Source organism: Falco rusticolus, chromosome 9, assembly GCF_015220075.1.
Source record: "Falco rusticolus isolate bFalRus1 chromosome 9, bFalRus1.pri, whole genome shotgun sequence".
Taxonomy (NCBI): domain Eukaryota; kingdom Metazoa; phylum Chordata; class Aves; order Falconiformes; family Falconidae; genus Falco; species Falco rusticolus.
Window position 1 is genome coordinate 44,825,587 of NC_051195.1, and position 15,443 is coordinate 44,841,029.

General features: G+C 56.3%; 1 protein-coding gene across 12 annotated transcripts; it reads right to left on the bottom strand.

Moving 5' to 3' along the window:
- Positions 1-2,044: 2,044 nt before the first annotated feature.
- TOR4A (torsin family 4 member A) lies at positions 2,045-13,076 on the bottom strand. Of its 12 annotated transcripts, none has more exons than XM_037400517.1 (2): positions 12,826-13,076; positions 2,045-4,905 (listed from the first exon to the last, which is right to left on the bottom strand). In XM_037400517.1, exon 2 carries the CDS (start codon positions 4,871-4,873, stop codon positions 3,311-3,313), a length of 1,563 nt encoding a protein of 520 aa, XP_037256414.1. In that variant the 5' UTR covers positions 4,874-4,905; positions 12,826-13,076; the 3' UTR covers positions 2,045-3,310. The 12 variants fall into 12 exon arrangements, with proteins under 12 accessions (XP_037256414.1, XP_037256411.1, XP_037256413.1 ...); XM_037400514.1 differs by having other exon boundaries at positions 2,045-4,908; XM_037400516.1 differs by lacking the exon at positions 12,826-13,076 and adding an exon at positions 11,666-11,768 and having other exon boundaries at positions 2,045-4,908.
- Positions 13,077-15,443: the final 2,367 nt, after the last annotated feature.

Consider the following 15,443-nt stretch of genomic DNA (forward strand, 5'->3'; position numbering starts at 1 on the left):
TTCCAGGGATCACCTGTAGCTTTTCCTTGCTGTGCGTGCAAGGGCATATCATTAGTGTATGTGAAAATGGGTTGACTGTCACTCTTGCACCCCCTGCAAGTGGCATCTCAAATATGCACCTACCTGCAAACACTGTTCAGGTGCCCCAGGCCAATGTGCCGTGTCCTCTGTGGGCCTTGGCAGAGCCATCCTAACCAGAGGCACCTGCCAGCAAGGGCAAGGTCCTGCTGGGTGGGCACACTGCTGTAGGAGCAGCTCCAGCGACACTTGGGGAAGCTCGGGGACCAGGCAGGACCAGCAAGGCTGGCACGATGCTGTGGTGTGTAACAGAGCAGCTCTAGTCCAGTACTGTGCCATCACTGGAGCATATTCCCACAGCAGAAAGCAATCCCAGGGAGGACTGAGCCTCACAGCCAGGCTGGCCACATCATCCAGCATCCACCTCTGGAGGCGGCTTTAGACAGGCTCACCTTGATTAACGGAGGCAGCTGGGATTAGCTCCTTTTTAGGAATATTTAAAGACAAACCTCTTTTCCTGGAGGCAGCTGAAGTTAGCCAGAGCTCATGCAGAACGTGTCCATGCACTCACCTTCCTCTGGTTGGAGACAGGCCATGTCCGTGCAGAAACACAGGGCACAGCCCGTTTGCAGCCTCAGAGCCCCGGGCCACACGGAGCAGGCAGCCACGTCCCTGGCACAGGAGTGCCCTGGGAAACCTGGCCACGGCGTTCCTGCCTGGAGTGCTCCAAGCCCACAAGCTTCATGAAAGCCGTTCATTATCAGCGTCTGTACAAAAGAAAAGCCTCCCAGCTTGCGTGTAGGACCAGTTTGAGGGTCAAGTGGTCTCCAGCTTTCAGCCCTTTCGCAGGAACCACTAAGGATCCTCCTGCAGCTGGAAAATGGAAGAGGCTGGACGGAAGGTTGTGCCTGATGACATTCCTACAGGTGACGGGGGCTGTGGGCACCAAGCAGAGCAGGGTCACTGCCCCAGTCCCAGAGGCTGGCTGCAAAACAATGGAGCCCTGCAGCTGAGCAGGGACTTGGGCAACACCCATGGGTGCTAGGAGAGACACCACCAAAGGCAGCGGGTGCGTCAGTGCCGATGCCAGCAGGCAGGAGTTTGCTGTTTCCATATCTCAGCAGCCCACTTTGTCCAGACATCAAGGTTCCCGCAGATAGCATCCCACCTGAGCACCCGCAGGCACGATCCCCGGTGCCATCCACTGCCAGTTGATGTGACAGGGACAAGCATGTGCCTGGCGGTCCCTGAGGCTGGGTGGGAGGGAGCAGCATCAGTCCATGCATGGGCACAAGGCACAGTGCAGGGTTATCTGTCAGGAACCACGCACAGCACAGGGGGCGCATCTCCAACTCCAGCATGGAAAAGAAATGACCCTGGGATGGAGCAGGGGCCAGGAAGCCAGGGGTGGGTCTGCAGCACCATGCTGGGGTGCACACTCACCCCGGGGTACACCACAGGTGACACCTTTGCCTGCCAACTTGCTTACATGCTGCGTCACCCCAGGCTGTCCCCTTCCCCCAGCAGCCCCAGCATTTTGTTCTGCAACTCAAAGCCAAGCTTCTTTGGGAGGGAAAGGGGTACAGGTGTTGGGAACCGCGTGTCCCCCAGCTCAGGGGGCTCTTCTGGTGCCATGGGGGAGTTCTGCCAACATGGGCTTCTCTACTGGATAATTTCAAGAGGAGAAACCATGGACAGGCTTTCCAGCCCAGCATCATCTCAGCCAAGGACACACTTACCCAGTCTCCAGCCCAGCCCCCCCTGTGCAGCTCTGGGGGGTGCAGGAGCTGTGTGGCACACAGCTTTTGCTGCACTCTGTGGGTTTTGGATGGGGCTTACCATGAGCATACCTTGAGGAGCTGCACACACACCCCCCGCATCGAGGTGGACTGCAAGAAACACGCAGCAAAGCTGTAGCCTTCGCTCCCGATCCAAGTCACCAAGAAGCACAGGCATGGCAGTGCAGCTACGTCGGCCCAGAAGATAAATTTGGGAGGGAAATCGCATTTCAATCAAATAAAGGAAATGTACTTAGAAGGATTTTATTCAGGATAGTTTGGATTTATTCCTGACAATAGTTCTGGAAGCAGGAGTTTGTGATGGAAGTCTTTGGAGACCAACAATTAGAAAGAGGCAAGTCAAACAGCCAGTGCAAACTTCCATAGGATTACGTATATGATAATTCACAACAAATTGTAGAAGGAGATTTAGGTACAAAACCAAAACCTGAAAAAGCAACATCATAAATACCTGCCCCGTTTGCCTGCTCAAACAAGGACATGTGCTTTCCCTCAGGTGCTTCCAGGCAGCACGCTCTCCCCAGGGTCTCGGGGGCAAAGAACCTCTTCTTGGCCTCGCAGGACTGGGAACAAGCCCAGGATTCCCACTGCACTCGGCCCAGACAGCCCAAACTGTCTTTTCCAGTGTGTGCTGCTTAATATCTTGTCAGTTGCTATTTTGGGCTTTCTAGATAAGGAGTGTGGTGAACTGTACCCAGAAGCACAAAGCAGAAGAGCTCTCAGGAAGAGCTGCCACCACCAGACCTGAAACAATCCGTCTGTTATTTCTGCACTGGCTGGCACAGCTGAACAGTCTTCAAGACGAGCCCAAACAGACTTGCGGGGCAGAAATGTCACTGGAGGTGCCAAAGGTGAGCTCAGGTATGAGCTCAGAAGAGCAACAGCTCGGGAACAGGTCCAAAAAGCAGTCTGGAGCACGTGGCCACACAGGAGCTGGGGAAAGCAGAGCTCTGACTGCCTGGGTGTTTGGGGGGTCAGGAGCCACAAATTCCCCCAGTTCTCCCAGGCGTACAGCACTGTCTCTGCTCCATGTACCACCAGGCAGGACCAAGCAAAGCAAAGACCTGAAGGCTGTGAGCCTGGAGGAGGAGTGAGACACAGCTACGTGTACTGCAGGGACAGTAACCCAGTCACTATTTCCCCCTCCTGTTTATATCCCACAGCGTCTGTTCTCATCTCACAGCTCCTCAATGACAAGTATCCCAAGTGAGCGTGAGAGGAACAAACAAAACATCTCACAATTAATGGGAGACTGCTTGGGCTTCGTTGCCCCTGGCTTATTCATGCAACATGAGGAACAAGTGAAGCATCTGGAGGAGACCAGAGACCACGTTGCAGAGGAGCCCAGGCTGCCATCCCTCTACCTTGACCCCAGCAGAGCCAGTGCAGGGCTGAGAAAGGACGCTGGGACCACAGCCTGCTGTCACCTACTCCTCCATAAACCCAGAATTTTGCAAATCCTAAGAGCAGGACTCGGTCTCTGCAGTGAATCACTACAGCAGGTTGACTTTGGCCACAACCTGCTTGCAGCCCATGCTGGAATACTCCTTGTCCCCTGTAGTGTAGTAACTGAGCTGACTCGCTAAATTTTCGATGTGCTTCTGGTCGGGATACAGCCCTTCCCTCCTCATTTCCTCTAGGAAGCAGTTTATGACGTGAGTTTTCTCCAGAAGAACAAACGGGATGATGTCTGCAGACTTCCAGAGAGGGTGGGCATCAATCAGTACAGGCTGGATGATGCTGAGCAGTTCTTCAGCTCCCCTTTGCTGATGCAGAAGCTCAGCAGATGCATTCTGGATAACAAACTTAGCTATTTCACCACCTCCTATGTTGCTTATTAAAATGTAGATGGCATTGAGGAACTCATTAGTTTGATTGGGTTCAAAGAATCGGCTGAGAGTGTCCAGCAGGACCGGAGACATGAGTTCAACCTCATCCAGAATAAACAATGGTATCTTCTCTTCTATTTCTGCTCTTGTAACCATGTCAGAAATCTTCCGAGACAAATCTATTTCACAAGTAAGAGGAGCCACCCCACTGGGGCAGTGGTGCATAACAAAGTACTGAAGCACAAAGTCATTGTCCATGACAGACCGAAAGTGTTTGGCCAGCAGCCAGCCAACATGACTCTTTCCAACTCCTGTCGGGCCATTTAAAGAGATTACTAGAGGCTTGTTGTGTATGTGGGTAGCCAGATAGTCTTTCAGTAATTCCATAATACTTTCCACAGCAACCTTCTGCCCAAATACTTCCCGGTGCATTGTTTTTTCCAAACCATCTAGGTCATATTTTTGGAGGTTATCATCCAGGTTCTCTATTGCATTGAGAATCTGGAAGAAGATAATGACAATGAGTAAGAGGAGGCAGCGTTTTGCCTTGCTTTTCTCCTCTGTTGGAAGGTATCTTTTTGTTTTATCTGGATACAGGACTATCCTAGATTTTCTGCGGTTCTTTTTCTGCCTGCATTTTTTCATTGCATACTGCTCCACAGATGTGTCAAAGGTAAAGTACCGGGAAGTTTCTAAGCCTGCCTCATTAAAGAAGGACATGGAAGGGCCGTACAGGCTAGTTCGGTTCAAGGAAAGTTGCCTTTGAAGCAGCCTTGTATGGACAAGCTCTGAAGACTTTTCTCGAGAGAGCTCTAAATGCAGGCGGCTTTTCTTTTGCAGCCGGTATCGTCGTCGCAAGCGGATGATTGCCCGCAAGGGAGAAGAAATAGAAGACATTTTCTTTGAAGCAGCAGGGATTTCAGCTTCCAGTACTTCTTCCCCATCGGTTTCATAGCAAGATGCCTCTCCTTTTGCATCACTCTCAGCACAGGGCATTTCCCCTTCTCTGTCACTGTCAGCCCCGGGCATCTCTCCTTCCGCACTGCTCTCAGCACAAGGTGCCTCTTCTTTTGTGTTGGTCTCAGCCCCAGGCATCTCTCCTCCTGCACTGCTCTCCGCACAGGGCACCTCTCCTTCGGTATCGCTCTCCACACTGGGCACCTCTCCTCCCTCCGCAGCAGAGGACACCTCCCCATCCACCTCAGCAGAGGGCAGCTCTCCATCCATCTCGTCTGGTTCTTACAGCCCATTCACATCATCTTCTTTGTGAAAAGCAAAACAAAGTAAAATCAATTTGTAAGACCAGAAAGTGACCAATAACAGATTAGACAGATATCCCACTTTCTAACAGACAGAACCATTATCTGTAGCAATTGGCAATGGTAAGGTGGCAGTGAGACTTTCAGACCTAAGCTGATTTTCTGGAAGATGCTCTAGATGTGCAAAACTATGGATGAAATTCAGTGTAAATAAATGCAAATTGATGTATATCACAAAACCAATCCTGCCTTCACATATAGAAGGAAATCTCAGAGCTGGCTGAAGCCAGAGCTGGGGAGCCCCCGGCAGACCGACCCATGCTCCGAACTGAGCTTCCCAGTCCTATTTCCTTACATCTGCTGGATTTAAGCAGGACGCAAACCCACCCCTCCGCACCTGCACACGTGCACACACACGTACACACTCCTACAGGAACAGCCACCTGCACAGCTGCTGCGGGGTGTGGGAGCGTGCATGGGAGTAACCTACTATGAAAACGCTCTTGCCACGCAGGTTGTGGTGGCACAGCATCTCCCTGGGGGGATTCTTCCCAGCCGACGGGTATGCCAGGCAGTGCCAGGCACTGCTGGCAGGGGGAGGAGGCGAGGGCAGTGTCCCCAGGCTGCCCCAGGGCAGGAGGCGCTCAAACAGGTTGCAGAGAAGGGGCACAGCTGTGACTAAGCCTGCCAGCAGCACACAGCTGTGGGGAGAGGAGCGGGGCTGCCCCACAGCACCCCGACCCTCCTACCCCCACAGTCCTTCCCTGCCCCGTGTGCCCATGCACTCACACCCCAGACACGTGGCAGATGCTGTGCCGTTCCCACACAAGACCCCGGAGCCACGCAGGAGAGCGCAGGGACGTGAGCATCCCTGGGAATAACCTTCTGGATGGAGAACGCATGGGCAAACCTCAGTCAGTGAACTAGGAAGAAGAGGAGAGGCCGTGTTCCAGCAGTGGGATGCGATGACAAGAGGTACGGATTCAGGGGGCAAGCCGCCACAAGAACACAGACCTCCAGCCCTGGATGCAGCCACACGGCGCAGGACCCCGTGCACGACCACCTCCACTTGCCACAGTGCCAGGGACGGATCCATCCCTGCCTGACACGAAGGCAGTGGTGGCAGAAGCTGTGTCATGGTGGGAGGGCATTTCCCCACCGCCTCTGGACTGCGGCAGCGCTGACGCAAGGGACAGTTTGCTGCCGTGACATCGCCAGCCCCGAGAGCAGGAAGGCAGCATGGGCAGAGCAAGGCAAGCCGCTTTCACCAGCTGCCCAAGAAAATCAAGCATAGGTCTGGCTTAAAGCACCACATCCCTAGTGAGGAGGAGGAGGAGGAGGTTCCCGAAAGGTTTGTTATTAACTCGCTTCGGCTCAGCAGGAAGTCACCAACCTGCAAAATGTCACGCTCCAGCGAAGGTTTTACTTCCCCTGCCATGAGGCTGACGCAGGCGGCCGCCCGCCGGCACATAGCGAGCAAAAGGGCGGCCGGGGATGCTGCGTGGGGAGTCACAGGGAAACGCTCCCAGGCGTCTCCTCGCTTCACCCTGCTCCTTCCCCGGCCCCTCCGAAGTGCCGGGACATGCCAAGCAAAGCCTTCACCCCCGCCTCGGGGACAAGCTGACTGCTACTCCATGTGCTGGCAGCCGGCTCCTTGTGGGAAGGAGCTGGGGCCAGCCCAGCACTAATTGCTGGACGAGCTACTGCTGTGCAGCAATTAGCCCCGAGTACTAATTGCTGACCATTTGCAGGCTTTGGCCGTGCCCAGAGCAAAACCAGTTGGATGAGATTCCTGCAAACAGGCACAGAGACAGCGTTTGGCAGGAGGCCTAGGGGCCCACTGCTACCAGGGATGCCAGGGAGCCCCAGGTTGTCCCCACACCACCCTGGGGTCACACCTTTGCTTCTCTTCATCTTGCACGCTTTGCACTGCTCACACAGTGCCAGAAGGTCCCCAAAAGGCTGGCTGTTCCCGGAGCTGCTGGGAAGCAGCCTGTGCAGCGCAGACTGGCACAGACACAGTCCCCAGGGAGCGGGGACATGGCAGAGCTCAGCCTGGGGCCAGGACAGCCCTCCTGGCTGTAACACACATCAGTGCAAACGCAAGGTGAAGCTCTCTCAGCCCCAAACCCAAGCAGGTATAGAGGGGGCTGATTGAATGCCGGGGGGAAGCTGTGGGAGTTCATGGGAAAAGGCTTAAGGATCAGAAGGACACGGGCAGGGAAATACTAGACATCCCAAACGCTCCCCTGGGGATGCTGCCAGCACACAGCAGGCTGCCATCCCACCCTGCCCCTAGCCCTGGCTGAAGCATGAAGTGGCTCAGCTCCTTGCACCCAGAGCCAGCTCTCTGACCACTGCTGTGTTCGTGCGGGGAAGCTGGTGGAAAACAGCAAGGACTGAGCGCTATTAGCTGGGAGATGCTTAAGACCTTCTTTCCCAAAAGCTGAGAGCCCAAACAGCACATCCATCCCACCAGCATGGGATGCCCAGCCCTCCAGATGAGCCGAGTGAGGCAGGGTGTAGGGACCAAATCCCATCCTCAGCAAGAAATCTGTCCAGTCACGCATATAATAATCCCATTAATACCATGACTCAGTTCCTAATACCTGCTGGTATTTACATAGGACTCAAATTTTGTGAGAGCAGCCCCCGCTTGCTCAACACCAGACTGGGGCCAGGGCAGGCAGCTGTGCTAGCCCAGCAGCGCTGCCAGCCTGCAGAGATGGGCATTCAGCAGCTTAATTAGATGTTTGGCAAAAACGATAGGAAAAAGAACCCGGCCATGCAGCCTGCAGCATCACAAGTGCTTGTGCAAACACCGTTAGTTGCTGCTCTGCGCCCGCTCCAGCCGCACGGCAGGAAGGCTTGCTTTTAGCTCTGCTGAGAAACCTCCAGCCTTCCTCCTTCAGCTCTTCCCCAACATTTGCCTTTGTGCATGACCCTGCTCCTGCCAAAACAAGGTTTCCACAACAGACCAGCCTGTGCAGCAGTCAGAGGCAGCTGGGAGGGAACTGGGACAGGACTGGGGAGGGGCAGCCCCCGGGCAGATGATGTTCATGGGTAGACAGTGCCCAGTTTGCAGGAGACATGGGCTGACAGCAGCCAGAGAAACGTGTCCCCAGTTAAAGTGCCGGCTGCTGAATCCCAAGGATGGCGTCGGAGAGGAGGGAGCTGCCCCCCAGACTCAGGCTCTTTGGGTTAGCAAAGGTGCTGGGAAAAGGGAATAGCTGGAAAATTCCAAAAGCTGATCCCCCATCCCAGCTGAAATCCAACCCCATCTGACCAAAACTGAACATTTACAGGGGGCATGTGGAGCAAAACAGCCCCTGGCAGCAGGGGCTGTGGATTGAAGGGTTTCCGTGGCTGGGAGCAAAAATCCTGGCTGCTGGCAGAGTCCAGCACGGCCCCGGTGCAGGGCACAGCCCTGGCACTCCGCATTGCAGCTCCCCACAAACACTGCTCAGAAACAAGCTGAGACACATGGTTTGCTTCACGGCTTGAGCTCGGGGTCTACAGGCACTCACCCTCCCCAAAAACCCAGCACAAAGGTGACAGCCAAGCAATGCAAAAGCCACCCGTGTTGCCCCGAGAGCCTGCTCGCCACCAAGCCCTGCCAGCCTCCCTCCCAGCTCAAACATTTTACCAAGCTCCAAAGACCGAGACCAATTGGGAAGGGCAGCAAGCGCAGGGAAAGAGCCTGGAGCATCCAAAACCGGCAGGAACAGGAGGGTCCCCACAAAACTGGGGTGTTTTTTGGTGGGAAGGGTCCATTGGGACCAGCAGGAGGTGGTGGTGGGGATGGAGCTTGAAGTGGCCGAAGCCGAGGGGTGCCCTGGTGACCCTCCACGGGGTGGGGGACAGGATGGGGGAGCCGAACCAAGCGCAGTTACCCACAGCGTCTTCCTTGAGGCCGACTGCCGGCGTTCCTCTTCGGCTGCCGAGCCCAGCCCCCGGCCTTGGACAGGCCAGCTGCTCCTCTGGCCCCCCTTATCCGTATAAAAACCCAACCGCAGAGAGGAAATGGTGAGGAGGAGTGGCTGGCAGCGGCACTTCCTTCTCCCCGTCTTCTCTCCCCTCTCTTGCTCAAAGCCCTCCTCGGTGGCTGCCGTCACGGTGGCATCGTGCAAAGAAACACGAATCCCAGGTGTCCGCAGCAGGATGGGGATGGGGCAGCGGGATGAGCTCATCACCCGCGCAGCCTCGAAAGCCCAAAGTTCAGGCAAAACATCCCCACCCTCTGTGGTGTAATTAGCTGGGAGCCCGTCACCAACAAAGGTCGAAGCGGTGATGCTTTGGGAGGTTATCGGGGCTGTCCCAGAGCTGGTGCAGCTTGGGGATGAGGGACCTTGTCAGCAGGGAAAACAGGGAGGGCAGAAAATTAAGTGAATCTGGGGAAAAAATGGTGAGTCCATAAATAAACAGTGAGTCTGGAAAAAAACAGCAAGTCCAGAGGAGTTATTTGTCTGTCCCTGGGCAAGCTCCTGCACCACAGCAGCTCCTCTGCCCCAGCCACCCCAACCCTGCGGTGGCTTTTGGCCCCTTGGCAGCCCCCAGCCCCACGGCAGCGGGACATGGGGGTGGCCGGGCCAGGCCGCACAGCTGCTGCAGGACTGACCTCTGCCAGGGACGGCGCGGGCACCCCGAGCCCTCGCTGCACAAAAACTCCCCGGGGAAAAACCACTTACTTCTTCCACCAGCTGCATTGTGAGGAGGAGGAAGCAGCGGAGTTTTTTCTGTACCTGGCAGTGCAAGGGCTCATCACAGCAGCTCCGCCTCGCCTCCACCTGCAGCTCAGCTTTCCTTTAGCCCTAATGAACCTGCCCCGACACCTCCCACCTGCACTTGCACAATCCGGCCAAAGCTTTTCTCCCAAAAAGCAAGCCCATTTGGCAAAGCCAGAGCAGCAATGCCACCTCTTGCCAGTCTTTCAAGCTCCTATTGTTGGATAAACCCCCAGCTGGAACCCGCTCCCTGTGAGAACAGCTGCCCAGGGCTAAAAATAAAGAAAAAAACCCACCAATTTGGGGTGTTTTGGATCATCGCAGTGCAGATCCCACCCTGGCTGTGATACATATCAAGGTCCCAGCATCTCCGTGGGAAGGGGATGCTCCGAGCAGGATCCCTGCAGCCCAGACATGCAAAGTCTCCCTGACCCTGTGCTGGGTGGCCGGACGTGCCTCCACTGTGGCAAGGGAAGATTTGCCTAACAAATCCTTGCAAATGTGGGGATTTGTGTCACGAAGGCAGAGGAGCTCAGCTGCAGGACAGCCACTGGCATGGAAAAGCTGGGAGCTGCTCTCTGGGTTGGGAAGCCCGGCAGGGCTGACCCCAAGCTGGAGGTCCCCTCCGGAGGAGCTTGGGCAGGGATTTCAGGAGTAGCCATGAAAATAAATGTTTTTCTGGCTAATTCAGATTTTTGTGAAGGAAGATATTCCCACAAGCAGCATGGTTGAAAACCATTTAAGAAAAAGAAAAGCAATGCCCCCCCAAGCAATCAGAGGAGCAAGAAGCTCCCAGCCACCACCCAAGGGCCGTGAGCAAACCCTAACAGCCCAGAAAAAAATTTATTGCTGAAACTGGGAAGGAGCGTGAGCCATCCCCAGCGCCCCTTGGGCAGCTGGGGGGGGGGCATGGGGGGCAAGCAGCCTCGGAAATGCAGCAGGAAGGCAAGGGAGAGTGGAAGCAGGGCTCGAAGCAATGCTTCCAGGGATGCTTACCCTGCCTGGGAAATGGCATTGCTAAACCCCTCCCCAGCTGTGGGGACAGAGAGCTGGCGGGGGCCATGGCCAGAGCAGACGGTGACAAGCTCTTGGTTACAGTGGGGACGTGGGAGCAACCTGTGTGGGACCCTGGTGGTGCTGGGGGAGCTCGATGGCACGTGGGGACCTCAGCGGGGCAGCGTGGCCACCACCAGCCTGTGCCGGGGGCCACACACAGCCATGGGGTGCCCGTGCAGGTGACAGGTGATGGATGCAGGGTGCTGCAGGGCTGGCGCTGGCAGCTGGGGATGCTGTCCTGGTGCCAACGCTAACCAGCCTCCCAAATCCTTGGCTCAGTCTGGGGTGGCTGCCAAGAAAGCCAGGGGGGCACCTGGGGGGAGCGGGAGGACGGGGCAGGGGCATCACTGGCACCAAGAGGTGTCCCATGTGGGGACATCCCTCCAGTGTGACCCATCGGGCAGGCAGGGAGAAGGGGGACAGGACTGTAGAAACTGGCTGCTGCTGGTGTTCCTGGCCAAAATACCTCCTCGTGCTGCTGCTGCCCCTGCCGCGGCCCTGGTGTGGGGGCCGCATCCCCCCCAGGGGGCTTTGGGGACCTCTGGCACCCCAAAGTAGAGGGAACAAGCTGCCGTGCCATGGGGAGGGGACATCCTGGGGGGGCAGGCACATGTTGGCATGGTGACAATGCAACGGGGGGCGTCTGTATGTGGGGGACAACATAGTGGGGTGGGTGCTGTGTGGGGAGCAATGCAATGGGGGAGCAGTGCCTGGGGGGACCCCCACATGCAATGGAGTGGGCTGTGTACATGGGGGGGCTGTGCAATGGCGGGGACATGCACAGGCAGGGTGGCAGTGGCAGGGGGGTGCAGGGGGACAATGCAGCTATGGGGGAGGGGCACCCCTGTGCACTGGGGCCATGCACCCGGGGGGCTGTATGCATGCAATGGGGCAGCGCGATGGGGTAGGTCTGTACAGTGCAGCGGTGGGGGGGGGGGTTGGGGCCCTCTCTCCTGCCAACCCCAGTCCCCTCCACTCACCTTGGGGCCACAAGCCCTGTCCCGTGTCCCTGCCGGTGCCGGAGCCCCGCGCCGGGCCCCAGGCAGGGAGGAAATGGTGGCTGGGGATCGGGCCGAGCGGCTGCGGGGCCACGGCCCTTCCTGCAGCCACGAATGCAAATCCTGCGCAAACACAGCCTCTCCCACAGCTCTGCCCCACCACGGCGCACCTCGGGGGGAAAAGGGGCAAGAAAGCCCCGGGGACAGGGGAACGGCCACCTCCGAGCCAAGATTGTGGTACCAGTTACCAACCTGTACCCACTGGTTTGGGTACCCACGGGTGACGGGCACCCCCCGATACTGGTACCCACCAGAAAGCGTCGCCGGAGGTTGGGGCGCCTGCATGGTCCCTTGCTGCTGGGCACCAACTTAGAGACAATGTTAGGGTTTTCCTGCATATTTTTTTTGGCACATCGCCTGTGTAGCCAAAATACCTCCAGGGCTGATGAGCAGCAGCTGCATCCCTGACACGTGCACCCCAAGCCCCTCTGCTCCCCTGGGAAGTCAGAACAAGGTGAACGAACCCCCGCAGGGCCAGCAGGTCCCTTTGCAGGGAAGCTATGGGTGCCCACATCCCAGAACAGATCCAGGGTGAGCACCAGCAGCTCCAGGACGGAGGGTCCCACACCCACAGTGCTGGCCTTGCCTGGAGAAACTTTGCAAAAAAGGAGGAAATCCATCAAAAAAAGCAGCTAAAGGCCGCCAAAAAGGTCTCGGGCTTGGAACTGCCAGGAAAACGGATGTAGAGATCAGAAATACACCCCATGGATGCAAAGCTTGGAGCAGGCAGGGAGCAGGCAGGTGGCCCTGAAACCAAGTGAGAGAAGGGGAAATGGCACCAGGGTGAGGACACAGAAACCCCTGAGCAGCCCCACAGACCCCAAACTCAGAGCCAGCCCTCCCTGCAGCCCCCCAAAAAGAATAAAAGTTAAAATAAAATAATCTGATCCATGGTAGGCAGCAGCTTCCTTGCATGGGGCTTCCCAAGCAGCTGGCAGGCAGCATCCCCTGGGAGCACCACGTGCAGGATCCAGCCCCGCAGCATCATTTCCAGAGCCACATGTCCTTCTTCTGAGCATTGAGCCGCCACACTAGCGATGGCCTGGGCTGTTGGATGTTTTTTTTCCTTTTATATCACCCACCTTGCGTTGATCTGCCCTGAATCCTCTACCGCTGCTCCAGCCCCTCACTTCCACGGGGCTTCTCCACACCGCCAGCCCTCCTGCATCCTAAACCTGGCGGCGTATCAGCAAGAAGCAAGGTCCCTCAGCGTCAAACCGGCAGCAGATCAGCAATTCCCCGGGCAGGATGCTGTCCCAGAGCCGTGGAGCCAGACCCTGCGCTCTTCCCAATCTCACCCCTCGCAAAGAATTCCAGCCTTCATAAGCAGCCCTGCTTTAACACATCCTAAATAACCCAAACAGTTTATCTGTGGGCCGGGGAATGTCCCCTGTAGGGACGCCGCATCCTGCTTAGGTTATCATGGCCCTTCTAAACAGTTTATAAATAGACCACGGCAAATGAGGGCGACTGCTCTTTTTGAAGGAAAGTGTGGAATTTTATCTAATTTATTTTTTTTAAAGCCACTCAAGGGGCGCTGGTCCAGATGACAGCGTCTAACCCCCAATTTAAATCCGCTGCTGCTTCCTCCTCCAGCTGAGCTCCATCCCCACCTCAGTAAAACCATTAAAAAAGGGGAAAATACAACGAAAGATGGGCTTGGCAGCTTCGCCCCCTCATGTGCTGGCCTCGGTGAAGGCTGCGGTCAAGCCGTGAGGCGCCGGCTGGGCTCAGTGCCAGGGCGGCAATGGGAAGGGTGCTGGGTGGGCAAGCGGAGAGGGCAGGGACCTGTGGCACACACGGCTGCACCTCGGAGGCTTCGTGTTCACACTGCTTCTTCCCTTGGGAAAAAAGTAGAAAATATGGGGAGAAAAATGGAAAACTTGGGAAGTAATTTGGTGAAGATGGAGAGCAGCGAGTGCCCGCAGCCACTCCTCTGCGGCGGGTGGGACAGCCACCTACGCGGCGTCCCGCAGTCAGCGTCCCCCCGGTGCCATAAATGTTGACTCATTTCACAAGCGGCAATCAGGGAGAATCATTGTGACACGCTCCCCCATAAAGGGGTGTCCACAGGAAGGATTTATGCCATGCAACAAGGGCGTTGGTAAAACACCCCAGAGGAACTGAAGCCATTTCCAAGCATCTAAGGAGTAAAGACATGGGGTTTTCCGTGCATTTGAGCGATAGGTTTTTTTTTCTTTCCTCTAAAAGTGGAAGCGATTTGCAAAAGTGAGGGACCTGGGGCAGGGCTTTGCCCTGGGCAGGGCTTTGCCCCAGCCAGCACATGTAGCTCTAGCTGGAAGCGATGCAGCTGCATGGCAAATGGCACAGGGAAGAGCACAAAGCCCTTACTTCTCCCCAGCTTCCTCTGTTCAGGCTGAAAAATTGCCTTTCCAGCTTGTTTCAATTAATTTTAAGGCTTTTACATTCCACAAAAGCTAAAGTGTTCATTAAACCAAATTTTTTCCTATTCTAATACTTTGAAAAGACCATGCTCAGCTGGTGGCTCCAGCTCAGCCACGCCAGGACCTTCCGTGGGGAGGGAAACAACTCCGGGTCCCCTCCGCAGCAGAGACACTCGCCCTCCCGCTCAGAATGGCCAAACTCATCACATCCCACAGGGGCAGCATCAAGGCAGCTGGGAAAAGTCAGGGCAGGAAAGGTGCTCATCCCATCCCTTCCCCACCCTGACCCCCCCAGCACCGGCAGAGCTTTGGGCACGGTGGGGAGGGCTGGATGTGCCCCACATCTCATCACGGGGAGGCTGGGAGCGCTGCCGGGGATGGGGTATGGCTAGGGCACACTCACTGCGCCGCAGCAGCCTGCCTTGCGGGGTGAGGAATATATCCACCTGTGCTCATAGATAAAGAAATATTTTTGCATCTACAAGCACAGCAGAACTGGCCAGGGCCCTGGCGTCACTCACAGCCACCATCCCTGCCCCAGCAGCCGGCCCTGCCTGCACCAGTGGCCAGGGACAGCCCTGGCTGCCAGCAGCCCCGCTGCAATGCTGGTGGTTCCTTTGATCTCAAAAGATCAAAAAGAGCCATTTGCCCGCGCCGTCGCAGCCGCAGCGTGCCCAGACATTCAATGGACAGCCACGAAGCGTGGAGTGGGACGTGCCATGGCACACCCCGCGCAGCTCCAGCTCCTGTGGCTGGCAGACACTGACCCTGCGGCTGCCTGCCTTTCCAGATACTTCCACATGCTCAAACAGTTTTCTTTCCTGAAAGAGTAAAACAAAACAAGAGAAGCTGCCAAACGCAGCCCTGGGGCTCTGCACCTGCAGCACATACAGAGAAGAGGATTCCTCAAGGGATATCTGCACAGGCTGCCCATGTCTTCCTCCATCTCGCCTTCCCATGGCAAGAAGTTTTGGATGGAGCCCAGACACTTCTGGGCTGCTTTGATTTATTTAGTGGCAGGTGAGCGTCAACAAGGCTGTATGTTAAATAGGAGTTGCTTTCCGTGTTCCACGGGCCTCTCGTGCACCTGGACGCACAGCAGTGCAGCCGGGGTTACAGGCTGCTCCGGAGGTTCAAGCGTGGCCCTTTGGGACCTCAGTTCCAGCAGCTGCAGTGCCCGCGGGCTGGCACACAGGAGCCAGCAGAGGAGGGGGAAGGCTCCTGGAGCCGTGGACACTCATTCTTTGCTCCACAGAAAGCAAGTGGTTATTAAAAGCCAGATTTCCCCAGCACAT

What these genes read in the sequence shown, in the direction of transcription:
- TOR4A (XM_037400517.1), bottom strand. Translation starts at nt 4,873, where the DNA reads ATGGATGGAGAGCTGCCCTCTGCTGAGGTGGATGGGGAGGTGTCCTCT.